At 35.3% G+C, this 17,409-nt stretch overlaps 2 protein-coding genes across 2 annotated transcripts in view; one reads left to right on the plus strand and one right to left on the minus strand.

Annotated features, from left to right (window-relative positions):
• Positions 1 to 17,409, plus strand: part of LOC123692986 (protein Lilipod) — a 29,445-nt gene that overhangs the window by 7,560 nt on the left and 4,476 nt on the right. Inside the window, exons 4-9 of the mRNA XM_045637852.1 lie at positions 98 to 163; positions 6,136 to 6,288; positions 10,156 to 10,355; positions 13,341 to 13,502; positions 14,308 to 14,539; positions 15,061 to 15,217. Of these exons, the coding sequence (XP_045493808.1) occupies positions 98 to 163; positions 6,136 to 6,288; positions 10,156 to 10,355; positions 13,341 to 13,502; positions 14,308 to 14,539; positions 15,061 to 15,217 (970 nt within the window). The remainder of the gene's footprint in view (positions 1 to 97; positions 164 to 6,135; positions 6,289 to 10,155; positions 10,356 to 13,340; positions 13,503 to 14,307; positions 14,540 to 15,060; positions 15,218 to 17,409) is intronic.
• LOC123693005 (stress-induced-phosphoprotein 1) lies at positions 956 to 5,437 on the minus strand. Its single transcript, XM_045637872.1, has 3 exons — positions 5,097 to 5,437; positions 3,367 to 3,612; positions 956 to 1,279 (listed from the first exon to the last, which is right to left on the minus strand). The coding sequence occupies exons 1-3, from the start codon at positions 5,376 to 5,378 to the stop codon at positions 1,073 to 1,075; spliced, it is 735 nt and encodes a 244-aa protein (XP_045493828.1). The 5' UTR covers positions 5,379 to 5,437; the 3' UTR covers positions 956 to 1,072.

Consider the following 17,409-nt stretch of genomic DNA (forward strand, 5'->3'; position numbering starts at 1 on the left):
TGTTCGTCTTGTAAATGATCTTCGTTAGAAAAATGACACAATGACAAACGACCAAATAAAATGACATCAAACGATAATTTGTACAATTTGTTCGCAGATTTGTGGACGTATCTTCCGTTTCTCTACTCCTGCGTGTCTTTCGTCGGCGTATTGATGTTATTAGGTAAGTTATATTTAATACTAACTATGGCCCGCAGCTTTGCTCGAGTGGTTAAAGATAAATAATACTTGTCACACATGTCATATTTTCAATACGCCATCTATAGAAACTTATAAATTTTGGAATGATTGGAATGCGCACCATAATTTCCTAGAAAATATTACTGCGGAAAAAACCTATCTCACTCTCAAGTTTCCTAAATATATCCAGACATAAAATTCATATTATAATATCGCTTCGTTGCGATGTGAAAGACAAACAAACAAATGCACTATCGCATTTATAATATTAGTAAGATTATGATTTTTAAGTAACTATTGCTTTGTGGGTGGAAAAATTTGACGGAGTTTTATCGTTGTATTTCATTTTTGGAGCTCTAACCGAATGCAAGTCATATCGGCACACCCGACTCTCGCCTACAAATATGATTCAGCAGAAAGCTAGCGATTTCTTCAAACCTTTAGAGTAAACTAGCTTTCCACCCGCGGCATCGCCCGCGCAGTCAAAGAAAATCCCGCATAGTTCCCGTTCCCGTGGGATTTCCGGGATAAAACCTATCCTTTCTCGGGTATCAAATATCTCTATACCAAATTTCATGCAAATTGTTTCAGTAGTTAAGGCGTGATTGAGTAACAGACAGACAGACAGTTACTTTCGCATTTATAATATTAATTATGGTTATAGGAGGGACTACATATTGATTAGAATACAATATTAATTAGGCAATATTTATCAAGTTAATCTCCTCCAAGTTCAAATGTACGCCACTGATATGAATTATTACGAAATACGTGATAAAATATAGATAAGTATAGATTCTAGATAGTAATTAAAGTATATTGAGAATCGATGTAAAGTAACATAAAATAACATGACAACGAAACAATAGAACAAAATGTAGGTAAGTAATGTTTACTCGGTGTCTTCTTCAAGCCCTTCCTTTTTATCCAGGAAGTATGTAATGAGGTCGTCGTGTTGTGGGAACATCTCGTACAGTTCCTTCTTGCACTCTTCCAGTTTATCAAATTCTTCCATCTCTTTGTGAGCTTTCGCTTTGTAGAGCCGAGCTTTAAAACTCTTCTCGTTCAGCCGTAGCGCCCATTCGCAGTCTTTGAACACCTGTTTTTAAAGTTCGGAAATTATTTTTTAATAGACATATTATAACGGTCATTTATAAATGTTAATGCGATTGCCATTTGATAAGACAATACTAATAATGTTATCGATAAGAGGTGCTATGTTATTTAAAGCGATCAAATTCTACTCGAATGTACAGTGAACTCAAATTTAATTAATGTTTTCAGTTAAAGCCGACTGTATAATTTTTTGTTTGCTTAAACCACTAATTAAGTTTATTCACGTGCTCTATCGAATTTATACGATTCGATTCGATACGCCTGTACAGTGGCGTGCCTAGGGTGTAAGGACTGGGCAAGCCCAAATTTTTCGAAGTGTTTGCTGGGTACCCTTTTCTTGAATTAGGTATACACTGTGTTACTAAGTAGGTACCTATGTTCGTTATAAAACTTATAAAAAATGTGAACATACCGAATCAAATCTTCTAAATCTTCACGCGCGCCCGCAAACAGTTGAGTCAAACGTTTACCAATACAATCATATTAAAATCTATATCTATAAATTATATAAAACTGTATGACATTATATTATTATAAAATATTGTACAGATCATTTATATTCTAATTCAAAACGCCGATCTTTCTGAAGGAAATATTTTATAACATCGGAATAGAAGTAGGTACTTACTTAGGTCATAGGTGATTGTTTTAATTCAATTAACAGCTCTTTCTCAATGACAGTCATTGTTAATTCAGAAAGGCGTTCTTGGCCTTGTGTATTTCTTAAATACGTACCTAACCTACCTATGAATTCGATTTAACGCTGAGAAAGCACGCTCCGTGGAAGAACTACCTACTAGCAAGAATCGTAAATACCAAAATATGTGCAAGTTTCATCAGAAGGCTTCTTCTAACCAATTCTCATTCATTAAATCGATTAAGGGCCGATTTTTCAATGCTTGGATAAAACATATTCGTCGAATAATGTAAAAAACTACCATTTTAAAAACGTATTCTAATTGCCCGTATTTGACAGTTTACGTGTCATTTTAATATTATCGTGTAATACTTTATTGGACGGATAAGTTTTATCCAAGCATTGAAAAATCGGCCCTAATTCGTAAACATTACAATTAAAATTTGGTTTATGTGACTTACTGCACAAATCGGAAGTTGGTTTTGATGAAAAAATTTATTGTTGTTTTACAGTAAAGTTTAATGATTTTACCTTTCCCCGCTGAGCACAAAGCAAACCATCACAATTTACAATACAATCTGTGTCGCGACACTTATTTTATCACAAAATTCGAAAAACTTAACCTAAATTACACCGGTATAATCACGCGCTAAACTATACCTACTAACAATAATATTCACGACGTTCGTTCGCGCGAGGCGCAATCGTAACTATCTTCACACTGTTAAAGCCCGGCTTTGTTGGCCATAGATTTTGCTATAGAATTCTATAGATAGGTATGTAGCTACTTCAACGAAATTTCATACGTTAGAAGAGATAAGCGCAAAGCCCGGTAAAAGCCCACGAGTGCAAGCGAGAAAACTATATGTCACTCAAGAAGGACACCGCACTGTTTATACAAAGTACGACCTTATTTAGATAGCAAGAAGGATGAAATTAAAAAGTTTGACTCGAATTCGACATTGTTTGTAGGTGAGTTTTCATTGAATTTCGGAGCAAATTTTGAATTGCTCGTTGCGCGCGAATATTCAAAAGTGAATTTGGGTATTTTCCTGTCTCGTAGCGAATTCCTTAGGCAAGCCGGGCTTTTCGGCTTGTATGAACGTACCGCCACTGCGCCTGTATAGGTTTTATTTCAATAGACATCCAACACGTTTTATTTAGCCGCTGCTAGATAAAACCAGAACATTATTTTTAGATTCTTCAGCATCGTCGTAATTGTTTTCGTAAATGTCTTGGCTTTGAAACAAATTTTATAAATGATTGATAAATCGTAAGCGGAGAGTAACTAGGGACCAGTAAATGCGTTTGTATTCGGTATTTGTTGTAGATAACTAACGCGTTTTGAATAACATCGTTATCGGCTCAAAACCAGTCTCTTGGATGCATGCAACGGAGGGCGATGACCTTCAAAGTAACCACACTGTAATTACCTTTTCGAAGTGTCCTAGTTTAATGTTTGTTAAAGCCCTGTCGCAGTAAAACATCGGATTGTCTTTAACTTGTTCTATGGCGCGATTGTAGTAAGACAAGGCCCTGTCATATTCTTCACGTCGAAAAGCTTTAATTGCTTGGGTCTTTAGTGTGTCAGCTTTTTCGTGGCGAATTTTGCGGTCCAGCGCGCGGCGTTCTGCATCTTTGCTTACTTCAGCCATCCATGCATCCTTATCGATTTCTCCCTGGCGAAATTATTAATTATTTCAGATGTTCATGAATTCGAAATTTAAAAAAAAATGGTTTAAGCATTTGACTCAAATTATTAAATTTGCGACAATGGAGCTGTTTCGTTAAAGATAAACGTTAACATTTATATCTGACTTGATACAATAATTTCCACACTTGAAGTAAATTGGGTTAATGTGTCAATTTTGATAAAAAATTGCAGCCAATTTTGATTGCTGCGTTACAATACGTCATATAAATATTAAAATATCAGTGCAGAACAATATACATCCAACATAATTTTGTATTACAACCGTTAAAACCGTTCTTCCACAAATATGGACATTACGTGCAAAATTGCTTAAAAGGACGCGAATGAAGCATATTTAGTAACAGTTAGTCACTATTAGGTCAGTACCGTTAATCGTCTATGTTAGATTACTAGTTGTTTGGATTTCAGATACAAGGTCTTCACGCGCGTGTTTGTTTATATTATTTTATTTATAACTACTTAGGCTATTTCGTAACTTAGAAGTGTCACTTGTATGAATGCTTACTGAAACTTAAGCTACTTAGCAGTAAAGCTTCTATAATCACATTAATAGCACTGGATAATGTTCAAGAAGTAAACAAAATTGATCGTGATATAACTAAGAAGATTATTTCACGTATGGAATTATATCTGTGATTTTGAATGAGGCTTTACACATTGTTAAGGGTAAGTAAGTGATAAATGAGATAAAAACTGAACCGGCCTTGACCCAGAGCGCGTTTATTGATTTGCGTCTATGTCAATAATGATAATTTTAATATAAAAATGAAAGATGCATGAAAAACATATCTCATAGTAGAGCAAAGTTACGAGAAAATAGACGATGAAACAGTATGCAACTATGCAAGAGAGATCTCGAAATAGTTTTATAAGAAACGCCTTTTAAGCGGAATTAAATAGCACAGACTTTAACTTTTTCTTCGTACTATTTTTTGTCTGTAGTTATTTGAAGAGAAAGAAAGACGTCTATATTATTTTTAGATGTTTAGATTACCGCAGAACTTTCTTTGGATATTAGTAGAATGAAAGGTATTTATAGCGGTACACGAGCCTAATTGCTTTCACCAATACAATCGTGCTATTTATGAACAGCTATCATTACTTAATATCGTTCTATTTATAATGTAAAACGTGTTTTGAGTGTGAATTTCTATGAGCTTAGGTAATGATAAGAGACTAAATTAAGCGTGTTGTGTTAGTTAATAATATATTGATAACCTATTTAGTGTGCGTGTATTGAGATTATTTCTAACTTATGAATAGCCGTAAATAGTTATCAGTAATTAGCCGTAAATAGTTAAATTATTGTTCAATGGTATGGAATTAGATAATTGTCTATTTATACATCGCACTAAATGTCTTTTTAAAATTATTGGCATCGCTAAAACTTGCGTTGTGAACATGTTTAGAAAATATTGTTTTTGTTTGTGTTTTAAAAGAGATAAATACCGTATCTTTCTTGTCCATAGAATGAAAAGCTTTCTGGTTTATAACGGTACGGTCATCTTTTATCGTCATTTTTACTTCTTCATCTAAAATAACTTTCCCTTCGAGGTACTGATCGGCTAGAACCTTAGCCGCGTCCGCTTTTTCCTTGTCACCACTTGCGAGGTCTTTTACCAAACCAGATACTTCACCCATCCGTTTCACAAAGTTGTTCCATTCTTCGTTCAACTCCAAATTGCTTTCCTCGTGAAGAGCAAGGTTCTTGAACGTTTTCCTCAAGCTCATTTTATACTTATAACTTGCAAGTTGTATGCTAATAATCCCGTTGCTGCTCCGTTGTTTTGCTTAACACATTTGTTGTCTGTCATATTGATTTAATGTACATAGTTACCGTTGCCAAGTCAATGATCTGTGGGTTGACGAATGAGGTTTTAATAATCTATGTTTGGTGCGCAATGTATTGTGTAATTGGCATTTGTAGAGAGCTAACATACAATTAAAACGTTACACAATACACAGGAATTAGGAATCAAAGAAGAATCTGAAATAATAAAATTTGTTGTGGAAATGTGACAATTTCACACACAATGATATCAAAAGTGAATGGCTTGTTCAGACAATGCATATGAATATTTATCATTGTGTAATTTAAAACGATAAAAACTAATTTGTTCAGTACGAATAAACTGTAAAGGTAACAGTAACAGAATTTTAATTATTATTGACGATTCCTGCCTTCTGCGACGTTTAAATCCCCATCCTAGCAAACATATTAATTTTTTAGTTTATTTCTGTCAACCCGCACTTGGCCAGCGCAGCGTAGCCAGAACACTCATAGGAAGCCCATGTTCCTGCAGTTGGAACGTATATAGGCTAATGATCAGATGACGAGTTTATATCTAAAGACAATACTTTTAAGTAGGTACGTGTTTTTTAAACAATTTCTCAATCCACAGTGTTTACGCATCAGATGACGAGTTTATATCTAAAGACAATACTTTTAAGTAGGTACGTGTTTTTTAAACAATTTCTCAATCCACAGTGTTTACGCCGTTGGGTTTCGTGAGGTTATTCAGCGTGGTCGGCGGGGTGCTCGTGAAACCGCAGTTTTTGCGGGACCTCAACGAGGAGTATTATGTGTATTCGTTTGAAGAGGACACCGTCAGGAGGAGGATCAATAACTCGCTTGCAACAGGTATGTTATAGGATTTTAATTTGGTGTTAAAATCGCATTATCGCAGCCAACTTGTTTAATCAGACGTTTTTTCTTCTCACCTATTGATATCTATTGATGAGTGTGTAAAAAGAACCCTAAGTCGTGTATATTTTTAATATCTTTGCATGTATATTTTTGTGGTTAAAAGATTTTCTTGCAAGGTAAAATAGATTCACTTCCTCATATTATTCTTGTAACATTTCCGCCTTATGATGACAAATATTTTTTCTGTTTGATTCTGTTTAATATATGCTCAATAATATTTTATATGATCTCGGTTAAAGCCCCTAAGATCATAGCTAATTTATTACAAATGTAAATATAAACTATGCAAAAAATACAAACGATATATGAGACTTTATTTTTTGTTCCGTATTGCCATAAAGACAAAGCGTAAGCATAGGAATCTTCCTTAATTTGTATGATGTTTTTTGTTTCAATATTACCTACGTCGTTGAACCGCATTAATACACAAAACATCCGCGACGTCTAGTTTTTACGGGTCTTCGAGTTTTTCTATTCATTTAAAATATGTAGTTAAATCACTTATCGTTATCTTATCCTATTGGAAAATTTTTAGCAAGATTAATTGCGTTATTACAAGTAAAATACATAACAACATTCTAGAATATGAATTAAAAGCCAAATGAATTAAATTATTCTTATATTTACTTGTAACGGTCTCTACATGTGACGTGGTGTAAAAAGTTTGAAACGTAAAATAAATAAATAACACGACACGCGGAACGCGACGCATAATGTAACATTTTATATATATTTCGTCACAATGTACATACCACCTATATTATAAGCTAATGCCAAATGTGTTTGCATCAAGGTCGATATCGTGAGACGTGTATTGTTAAATTTAACGCATTTTTTCAATGTTTTATTTGAAAAAATGCATTTCCATATCGTCTGTAGTTAAGTGGCATATCGGGTCTTTTGGATACGTCCGTATTAAAAAATTATACTTATAAACCTGTCATATATCTATAATTACATAGATATATATTAATTAATGTTTGTATTGTTTCTAAAAAACAAACAATTATTTTTTGTAGTCATTATTAATTCAATTCAATATTTGTTTGGGGGCCCTTAGGAAGGGTAAAGATTTCTCACAAAAGCGCAGGTTGGGGGCCCCCTTGGCGCGGGGGCCCCGTATAATTGATACGGCAGATACGGCGGTAGCTACGCCCCTGATTCTACATGAAAAAGATTACACCAGTCCGTTTAACGAAAGAGTGTATTTCGAAACATACAAATGATAAACATACGGCATACCAGCTTAAGGCTTAAGCAGTCTGAAAAATCAACATATGCATTTGCATAAAAGCGAAAATACAAATTTCAATTCTCTATTCAACCTCAAATTTTATGGGAACGATGAAAGGCCCTTTCTTTGTTCTTAGTTTATCAACCTCTGGGAGTCTTAGCCGTTTTGATTTGAACAGTAGATCGGCACACTTTAGGACTTATTTATATTAGATTAGATTAAAACGATATTTGATTGGATATGGTATATGGATTCCACACATTACCTAAACACCCAACAATGTAGCGTGTAGAATTGTTACGTAAATATAATCGATGAGCCCTAATCTCGTAGGTAATTCGTGAATGCTGAACAGTTTCCGGACCAGTGTAATTGGGCTGACCTCCGAGCTGTGTGACCTTCGTAACTCTTGGTATAAACGTGTGTAGAAATACAATCGTGTGGAGTAGAATCAGTATCTTTTAGAGGAAGTGAAACATGTTGTATTAATGTATCAATCTTTATATTTTGAATGGAAGATAGGCGTAAGTAACCGAAAGCTTCAGCTCTAGTGACAGTTATATGTATAATTATTAATTTGTAAGAAGGAAATTCTTCTCATTGATAAGCGACATATATCTTCGGCCATGACCTCTCAATTGGCCCTAGCCCGTCGTACAGACCTATGTACTTCTCGATGTTTTTTAACGATTGGGAATAGTGTAAAGTGATCATGTATATGAAAAGGTACAAGTACATAATCACACATTCATTTAAATATAAATGTTGTGGTTAATGTTAAATAAATAATACAGTTAGACGCAAATGAAAACAAAGCAGTGACCGGGATAGGGGTTCATCAGCCGATAGCGCGGTGAACGTCCTTGGAGTTTGATCGTTTATGTTTCTACATTAATATCGATATAGTGTAATTAATTACAGTCTGTTTCTAATAGAGCTTCGATCGATAGAGCACTAATAAAATTAATATTTATATGAAAATATAAGGACAAATCAGAAGTTATGATGGAATTTCTCTGCCCGCATACGTACCTGCGTTATGAACCTTAGTTCGAAGGTTCGAGTTTTTTCCGTATAGGTAACCCGTGTATTCATTAGCACCAAATATTTACCTGTACCACTTTTTTAAGATATTGCAACGGTTTAAGATTTTTGTACCAAGTTAAAGTTTAAGGTCAGGTCGTGAATTTTTGGTATACATAAAAATGTTTATTTGTAGACGATAGATTGTAGATTTATAGAAGTATGGATTCAGGAGAAACTTAAGTTGGATAATAATTTTTATTTAGCTTTGTTAACGAAAGCTTATAAAAATCTGAATAAGTATAGAATGGAAGCTAGGACATGGTAGTCTAGTCACATATTTATGGTAAACTAAAACGCAGAATTGTCACGATGCACATTGTGCGTAGTTGCCTAACGTTGTAGCGTCATATCGCAACAATAGAACGCAGAAGGGACGTGAACAATAAGCGCCTGATAATAATATTTTGCTTGTAAACTCAATAAATACGGCCCAGTAGGGCGTTTATAAATAAACTGTTTGTTGTGTGACTGGATACAGATTGCGAGATGTTGACTGTATGTTTTAGAGGAGCTGCTTTGCTTGCATTTCGTTTGACAGACGTTGTTTGATTTTCGAGTGGAGTTGATCTAAATACGTATGAGAAAATTGGCGAAATCACGTGGGTCAATTTTTTCTAGATATAAGAAAAATCCATTTTGTGATAAATGTATACCTACTTTTAAAGAAAAAACATTTCATCTTCATAATAAAGATGATGAAATACATTATTTCTATAGAACATTTTGGTACCAACTCCTATAAAATTGAATCAACGCAGTACTAAGGTTGAATGTAAATTAATTTCCATTTGAAATAAACCGGCCAGCAATAATTGTATTAGTTGTTGAATCTGAGCTCGTATTTGTTATATGGTAGGGTGCTTTCCACGATACACAATATAAACTTGAGTTCTTTTTAATTTCTTCTTTTATAACATTAAATGCTTTATAAAAAAATCTACTTGAATGTGTGCAAAGACTTTAAAGAATTTCAAATGTACTTGGCTGTCAGTAATCCAGGTGATTTTATTGAATAAAGCCGCTTTTGAATGACGAAAAATAAAAAGAATTTTAAGAAATGGGAATGCAGCCGTGTTCCTCTCATGTAAAATTGTTCAAATTTACGTACGGATTCTTGTATCTATGAAGTTTATTATTAATTTGTAATCGTTTGCTATACTTTTATCACTTGTTTGCCGCCTACTTTACATAAAACGATGTCGTTGAAAATACATGAGCCACTTGAAATTAACAATGTATTAGCAATGAATGTAAGATCGTTAATTGCAATAAGCATTATCTTTATGCACATTTAGTTGACTCAAATTGCAAATTCCACGTCGTTTAAATAATAGTAAAATGGTTTTAAACCGACTTCATTATTCTTAAGTTTTGATACCATTTTAAGTTCTTAAAAAGTAGGTGGATGAAATCGTCCCCAATGCTTGATTTAGAAAGAGTTTAATTCATACCTTCATCGATATTAAAATCTTTCCTTCCAGGCGTTGGCTACATATCCCCAGAGCCAATGTACCCAGACCGTGGTGATATATCAGCCCCCATAGATGCGAGTATATCAATAACAAAGGAGAATAATGCATCCGTATCTCAGGGGAAAGAGATTCCTTTATTACGCCTCAGGAATGGCGCTTTGCAAGCCGGACTGAATGAGAGGTTACATCGCATCGTCGCTATGAGAAAGGTTTGTGACTTGTATGGTGTAATGGAATCATTAATTTTCAATGTTATAAATGTGTGCAATTAGGAAGATCAAAGATCGATTATGAGGCGGGTTATTGAACTCAGTACCTAAAGAGTTACCTACTTGACACTTCTGTTGTACCTATCTGTGAGATTTAGTTTAGATGTGTTGCATACAAAAGATAGTCTAAAACACACAAAAGGGGGGGGGGGGGGTTTATCATTCAAGTAACTGCTACCAAACTAGCTGTATGAAATTGTTGTCTTTATTATTTGTTTTAAATTGTTATTAGATTCAGACGATGATATCATGAACGAAACAGATAATAAGCTTTTCTTAGCTAGCATTATTTCAAATGCGCGATAGTATACTTTGTAATTATTTATGCTTTGAATATTTCTTTTTTTATTTTTAAATCGATAAAACGGATGTGATATGTCGTCAGCAATAAGTCGTGGGCTTCGATAATGCATTATGCAGCCATTAACAGCGTTTAAAATTGTTTTATTACACCATTACGTGTGGGATTCGATAGCTGCTGTAGCGAATGTTTCAATATGCATTTGAGATGAATCATCATTCCGTAAATGCATGCTTTAGATGAATGTAAATCAATTATTGATAACGTAAAAGCGATTTGGCATTGCTTTTAAGAGATAATAGTAATTACATATAACAGAACCGATTGTAGTTAATGTTTACATTTATCGACAAATAGACGATAAGAAATGTTATTATTTTGGTATTATGTTACTTAATAATATGTACTTTCGGAGATAAAGGGGTAAAATAATTTTAGAAATCCTATCCTACTTCCTACTACTATTATAAGTGCGAAAGTTTGTTGATGGATGTATGTGTATGTATGTATGTATGTTAATCTTTCACGCAAATACTTCAGAACAGATTACAATGAAATTTAGCACACATATAGGGGGTAACTTGGATTAAGACATAGGATAGGTTTTATACCGGAAATTTTACGGAAACGTGAACTATGCGGGTTTTTCTTTGAAAACGCGGGCGGAAAGCTAGTGTTATATATTGCTGAATTATAAAATAATTAAAATCATCTGCGATGAGTCGTATCGTGTTAGTTTACTAAATAAGCATAAAGTTAGTTTAATAAATAAGCAGCTAACCGTATTAACTCTTTTAGACTTTAGTAATGCTTTTAATAGTGTCAATCATAGAGTATTGTTAGGTCTGCTTCGTTCAATTAATATATCTCCAGACGTGATTGATTGGTTTCAAAGTTACCTGCGTGGACGGCGACAGCGCATTATAGTTGATGATAAAATATCATCCTGGTCATCCATTTCTGATGGTGTCCCGCAGGGTGGCGTGTTGTCTCCTCTTCTTTTTGCGATATTTATAAACTCTATCACAAGTAATTTAACTTCTCTCTACCACATTTACGCCGATGACTTGCAAATATACACTCAATCAAGCCTCGAAGATATATCCATGCTATAGCCTCAACTAATGCTGATTTAGCCAGGATTGTTGAATGGAGCACAAACTATGGCCTTACCATTAATCCTTCTAAGAGTCAGGTCATCATCATTGGTAGCCCCCGTCTCATCTCAAGGCTTGACTGGGAGAACCTCACACCTATTTCTATTGATGGCATTGTTATACCTTTTAGCAAAACTGTTAAAAACCTTGGTGTGTACCTTGATACAACTTTATCTTGGCGTGATCACATAAAAGAGGTGAGTCGTAGGGTTTATGCTTCATCTTGCTCGCTAAGGCGTTTGCGTAACTTCTTGCCATTCTCCACGAAAATCATATTGGCACAATCCCTTCTTTTGCCTATTATCGATTACGCTGACGCTTGCTGTCCGGATCTTACGCAGGAGCTTTTAAATAAACTGGAGCGTCTGCAAAACTTTTGTATACGTTTCATTTTTGGGCTTCGGAAGTACGATCATGTTTCGTATTTTAGAAAAAAACTCAAGTGGCTGCCAATCCGATCTCGTCGTAATATACATTTTCTCCGTCTTTTGTATCAAGTACTTTTTGACCCTAAATCGCCTTCATACCTTAAAAATAACTTTGAATTCCTCCAGAATGAAACTTATACTCTACGGTCGAAAGAAAGACTCACACTGCGTGTGGCTACTCAAAAAACTGATTTCTTAAGTTATTCATTTGCTTCAACCGCTGTAAGATTGTGGAACTCTTTACCTGTGGATATAAGACGTGCACAATCTTTGACTTCTTTTAAACGTCTAATACATAAATATTATTTAGATCTGGAATATGGCTCTGAGTAGTGACATTAATACTTTAAGTAATTAATAACTATTAACTATATTTTTATATGTGTATGTTTATCATTTAGTAGGTATATATTATTATGTATTTATTAAGTAATATGTATGTTTTTAAAATATTGTTTAGTTTTTAAAATAAGATTTTGATGCCTCCCTTTATACAGCAAACACTTGTCCTTTGCCTAAGGGGTCGCCTGGTAGAGATCACTCTGAAGTGATAAGGCCGCCCCGTTACACATATTAAGCTGTAACATTGTGACTTATTAGGTATATACTTTTATATTTTATAAAAACAATGTGTGTAATGAAGTGTCAAATAAATACCCAAGTATTTAAATACATATTGTATTTAATTACTTTAAATTATTTATTGTCAATCATTGGACAGACAATGCGCGAATATTGACGCACACTTGTAAAAAATAAACCTATTGTTTTAGAGAGTATTTAAATGAGAATTTTCCAAGATTATTCAAAGATATTTTCCGTAAATAAAGTACCTATGCATAAGTATAGGTGCTAGAGCCTGCGTCACTGAAAAATAGTGCAAAAATTTTCAGCTATTATTTCCACTAATATTAAAAACCTCAGTTTGTTCGAATGTATGGATGAATGTTTAAAGTTTAAACCAACGAACGGATTTTGATGAAACTTGGCAGTACTTTAGTTTACCATAGTCACTTAAGCTATTGAAATTCATTACCAGGAAGTGGAGAACAAGCGCAAGACATCATCTCTACAACGTAACGTGGTGTACCCGCTTGCGATGTTATTGTTACTAGCACTGACTACAATCACGGTGCTTATGGTGCTGCAGAATACACTGGAACTGCTGATCGGGATTAAAGCTCTGCCGCTTAGTACCAGGGTGAGTTGAAACTAAGAAAAAATAAAATAAAAACGAAGTGTGGCACTCGTGGAGTGCCGCGGTAAAGCTATTGCATGCTATGCCTACAAGCCACACCTCCGCCCGTCGGAGTGGGGAGCGTGAGGTTTTTTCGTTACGGAATATCTCGATTCGGTCCCCGCGCTCAAGGCCCGCGATAGAAGCTATGCTATGGCTTAATACGACTAAATTGCGTATCAATCACTTCCCTACGTACCAACTACAACTTCCTAAAATAAACTTAATAAACTATGACTGCGTATCAATCACTTTCCATATTTACTACTAACTACAGCTTCCTATACTAAACTAATACAGGAGTTATACGTGTAGTATAGTAAGGTATAGATGGTACTAAGGGATAATTGATACACAATTTAGTCGTTATTCTGTTTACTTTGTGATTATAATGAAAATGCATTAGATTAACTCGTCGTAGAATATTTTGTTGTTACATAATACACACAATATGTGCAAATGCATTCTGTGCATTGTGCCTTGACGCCATTTGCATTGAGATACAACATGTGTCATATTTATCATGAATATATTAATATTAATTTAAGAGTCATTTCATATTACTATTCCTTATTTGTAACGATATCCCCAAATATGACAGAAACTCGCTTACTAACTCAGGCCCCGGAACCACACACACAATAGAAAATCTATTGTGTCTGTGACCGATCTGGCCGCTTGGGGCTCAATGGGTTAACATTTATTTACACTGTTATGCCTTCTTTTTTCTCTACCATATTGTCCTAACACCCTACATATATATTTTCAGCAATTCACTCTAGGCATAGCGTCGCTATCCAAGCTCGGTTGGGCGGGAGCTACGTTAGAAGCGTTTCTAATACTATACCTGCACGCGGCGTCGCTCACCGGCCTCAGTACGCCGATGAGCGCTTTGCGAGTATTGCCCAAGACGAGACGGACACCTCTAACAAGGATTATCGCGTTGTGTGCTGTTCTATTGGCCCATTCTACTGCGCAACCTTTGCTGGTTAAGATCCTTGGTGAGTTATTTTAGTTGTAAATTGAAAATTATGTGAAATTAACGTGTTGGTGGGCTTCCAGAAAGTTTGCAGAAAATTGTGTGGTAATAGCCACATTTGACAGCGGCTCAAAATTTTGATTTAATCTCCTTTAATGTTATGTTCAGAAAGGGCAAATAATTTACAGATAATATGGGAATGTTTTTTTGCTCAATTGTTATTAAGTACAAGATTAGGAAAATTTTTAATTCAATCTAGCCTTATCAGAAGCAGGATTTGATAAATAGGATTTGCCACTTTTACATCCTGTACTTAAATGCAAGATATATGCTTTATAGACACAAATGATATTCCTTGCTTTTTATTTTGTACACTCCATTAAAAATGTCAAAATATTGTGTAAATTTTACTATCCATAATTCATAATTTACCAAAACACCCAGACAAGAAATAACCACTATAACTAACCCAGCAATAATCAAAAGTGTATTTTTTTATTATTTATTGATCTCATATTAAAATATACAATATAAAACCCACAGGCATCACAAACTTCGATCTGCTCGGCGACTTTGGCCGTATCGAGTGGCTCGGCAACTTCCGTCTAGTGCTGCTATATAACGCGATATTCGCTGCCACGGTCACACTGTGCCTGGTCAACAAGTTCACTGCGAGCGTTCGCCGCGAGCTGTACAACAGGTTGGTGGAGAACGTGCACACGGTCGCTAGATGCGTGTCGTTTCTGAGCAACTAGCGTGCTGGGGGGGGGGGGGGGAGTTTGTAGCGGGGTAGAGGGGGGAGTATGTAGCAGGGTAGGGGGGATGATTACTAGTTGTCAGGGAAAGTTAACTTCCCGTTAGTGCGGCTATACAATACAATATTCGCTGCCACGGTCACACTGTGCCTGGTCAACAAGTTCACTGCGAGCGTGCGCCGCGAGCTGTACAACAGGTTGGTGGAGAACGTGCACACGGTCGCGAGATGCGTGTCGTTTCTGAGCAACTAGGGTGCTGAGGGGGGGGGGGGGGGTATATAGTGCGATAGGGGGGGGGGATAGTTACTAGCTGATAGGAAAGTTAACTTTCGGCTAGTGCTGCTATACAACGCGATATTCGCCGCCACGGTCAGTTTCTGAGCACCTAGCGTGCTAGGGGAGAACATGTAGTGCGGTAGGGGGGGATAGTTACTAGCTGATAGGGAAGTTAACTTTCGGCTAGTGCTGCTATACAACGCGATATTCGCCGCCACGGTCAGTTTCTGAGCAACTAGCGTGCTAGGGGGGGGAGTATGTAGTGCGGTAAGGGGGGATAGTTACTAGCTGATAGGAAAGTTAACTTTCGGCTAGTGCTGCTATACAACGCGATATTCGCCGCCACGGTCAGTTTCTGAGCAACTAGCGTGCTAGGGGGGGGAGTATGTAGTGCGGTAAGGGGGGATAGTTACTAGCTGATAGGAAAGTTAACTTTCGGCTAGTGCTGCTATATAATGCGATATTCGCCGCGACGGTCAGTTTCTGAGCAACTAGCGTGCTAGGAAGGGGGGGGGAGTATGTTAAGCCATAGTAACACTCGGTCTCATTAGTAAAGTAGTTAGCAGAGCAGGTGAGGCATAGTAGCTAAGTGAAGTTAACATTTTTTGTCATCTATGATCATGCTTAACATATTAGAAAAAATGTCAGCAGTATGTAAGAAAATGTTTTCTTGTCTGATTGTACACTGTTTTTACAAAAGTATAGGCACGGTATTCTGTAAAGCACAACAATTCCCTCCCCAGGAATCAGTCGAGAGAAAAACTTATTAATTTAAAACGCATTTATTTAATTCATTTAACGATCTTGGAATACCAGGAGGTCAGGTCAAGGACAGATACATGATGTCGATTCATAAATTGTTACACAATTCATATTTGACATCAAAATGTCCCATTAAGTAATGTGATTAATATACTGCGTTTTAGATTTCTTAAAATCTCGATTTTAATGAAATACGAGAGAATATCAGAGTGGATATTTGGGTGAAACTCGTGCGGTTTACTTCTAAATTACGTCTTAGTTGTGTGTGTGTGTGTGTAATGGCAGAATTTTTAATGCATAGACTACTACTATAATGGTCCTTATGCACTTGTAATAATTGTCTGGATTATTTTATGAAATGCCATGAACTTTTGTTGCATTTTCCAGTTTGATATTGACATATTTGTCTTCTGCTTTGTTGTTTTTAGCTTCTTGAAATCTTACATTATGTAAGTTGGTTGGCTAGACCGTGATTTTTTTGTGCTCTTTGATAATGGTTGCCATATTTTAGACTTAAAATAGTCTATGATCACTATAATTTAGGTTGTGATGTAGTGCACTATTTCTTCTTGTTTTTTACAGCTCATTCGCCTTAGTAGGCCTAAATACTTTCCCAGAGCATATCATATTATATTGTATGAATTTTAACTCTAATGAGCACGACAAAATTACTCTGTAGTATTTTTTTGTATGAAATTTAACACTATACTTGGTTGTGAAATTATTTTCTTACGGTGAATGTATATGTTTATGTATTATATGCTTTTCTTATACATATATTAAATGTTCGCATTCAATGTATGACTGTTGAGATTGTGTTAAAATTATGGTCCTTTGGCGATCTTATAAAACCGCACGAGTTATTTAGCATTGGATAGTTTAAAAATACCTTATTATAATAATGATATTAAACAAATGAATAATAGGTATAAACGCCATAATATTGTGTTTTGTTAATTTTATAAGTAAGAAGTATCTTCTATTGTACCAATTGTATTTTTAGAATACAGTAGTTTTTAAAATATGAAACAAATTATGATTGTTGATAATTTGTAGATTGTAACTGCCTATGAATAATCTGCATTTATTTAAGATGAAA

Source organism: Colias croceus, chromosome 7, assembly GCF_905220415.1.
Source record: "Colias croceus chromosome 7, ilColCroc2.1".
Lineage (NCBI taxonomy): Eukaryota > Metazoa > Arthropoda > Insecta > Lepidoptera > Pieridae > Colias > Colias croceus.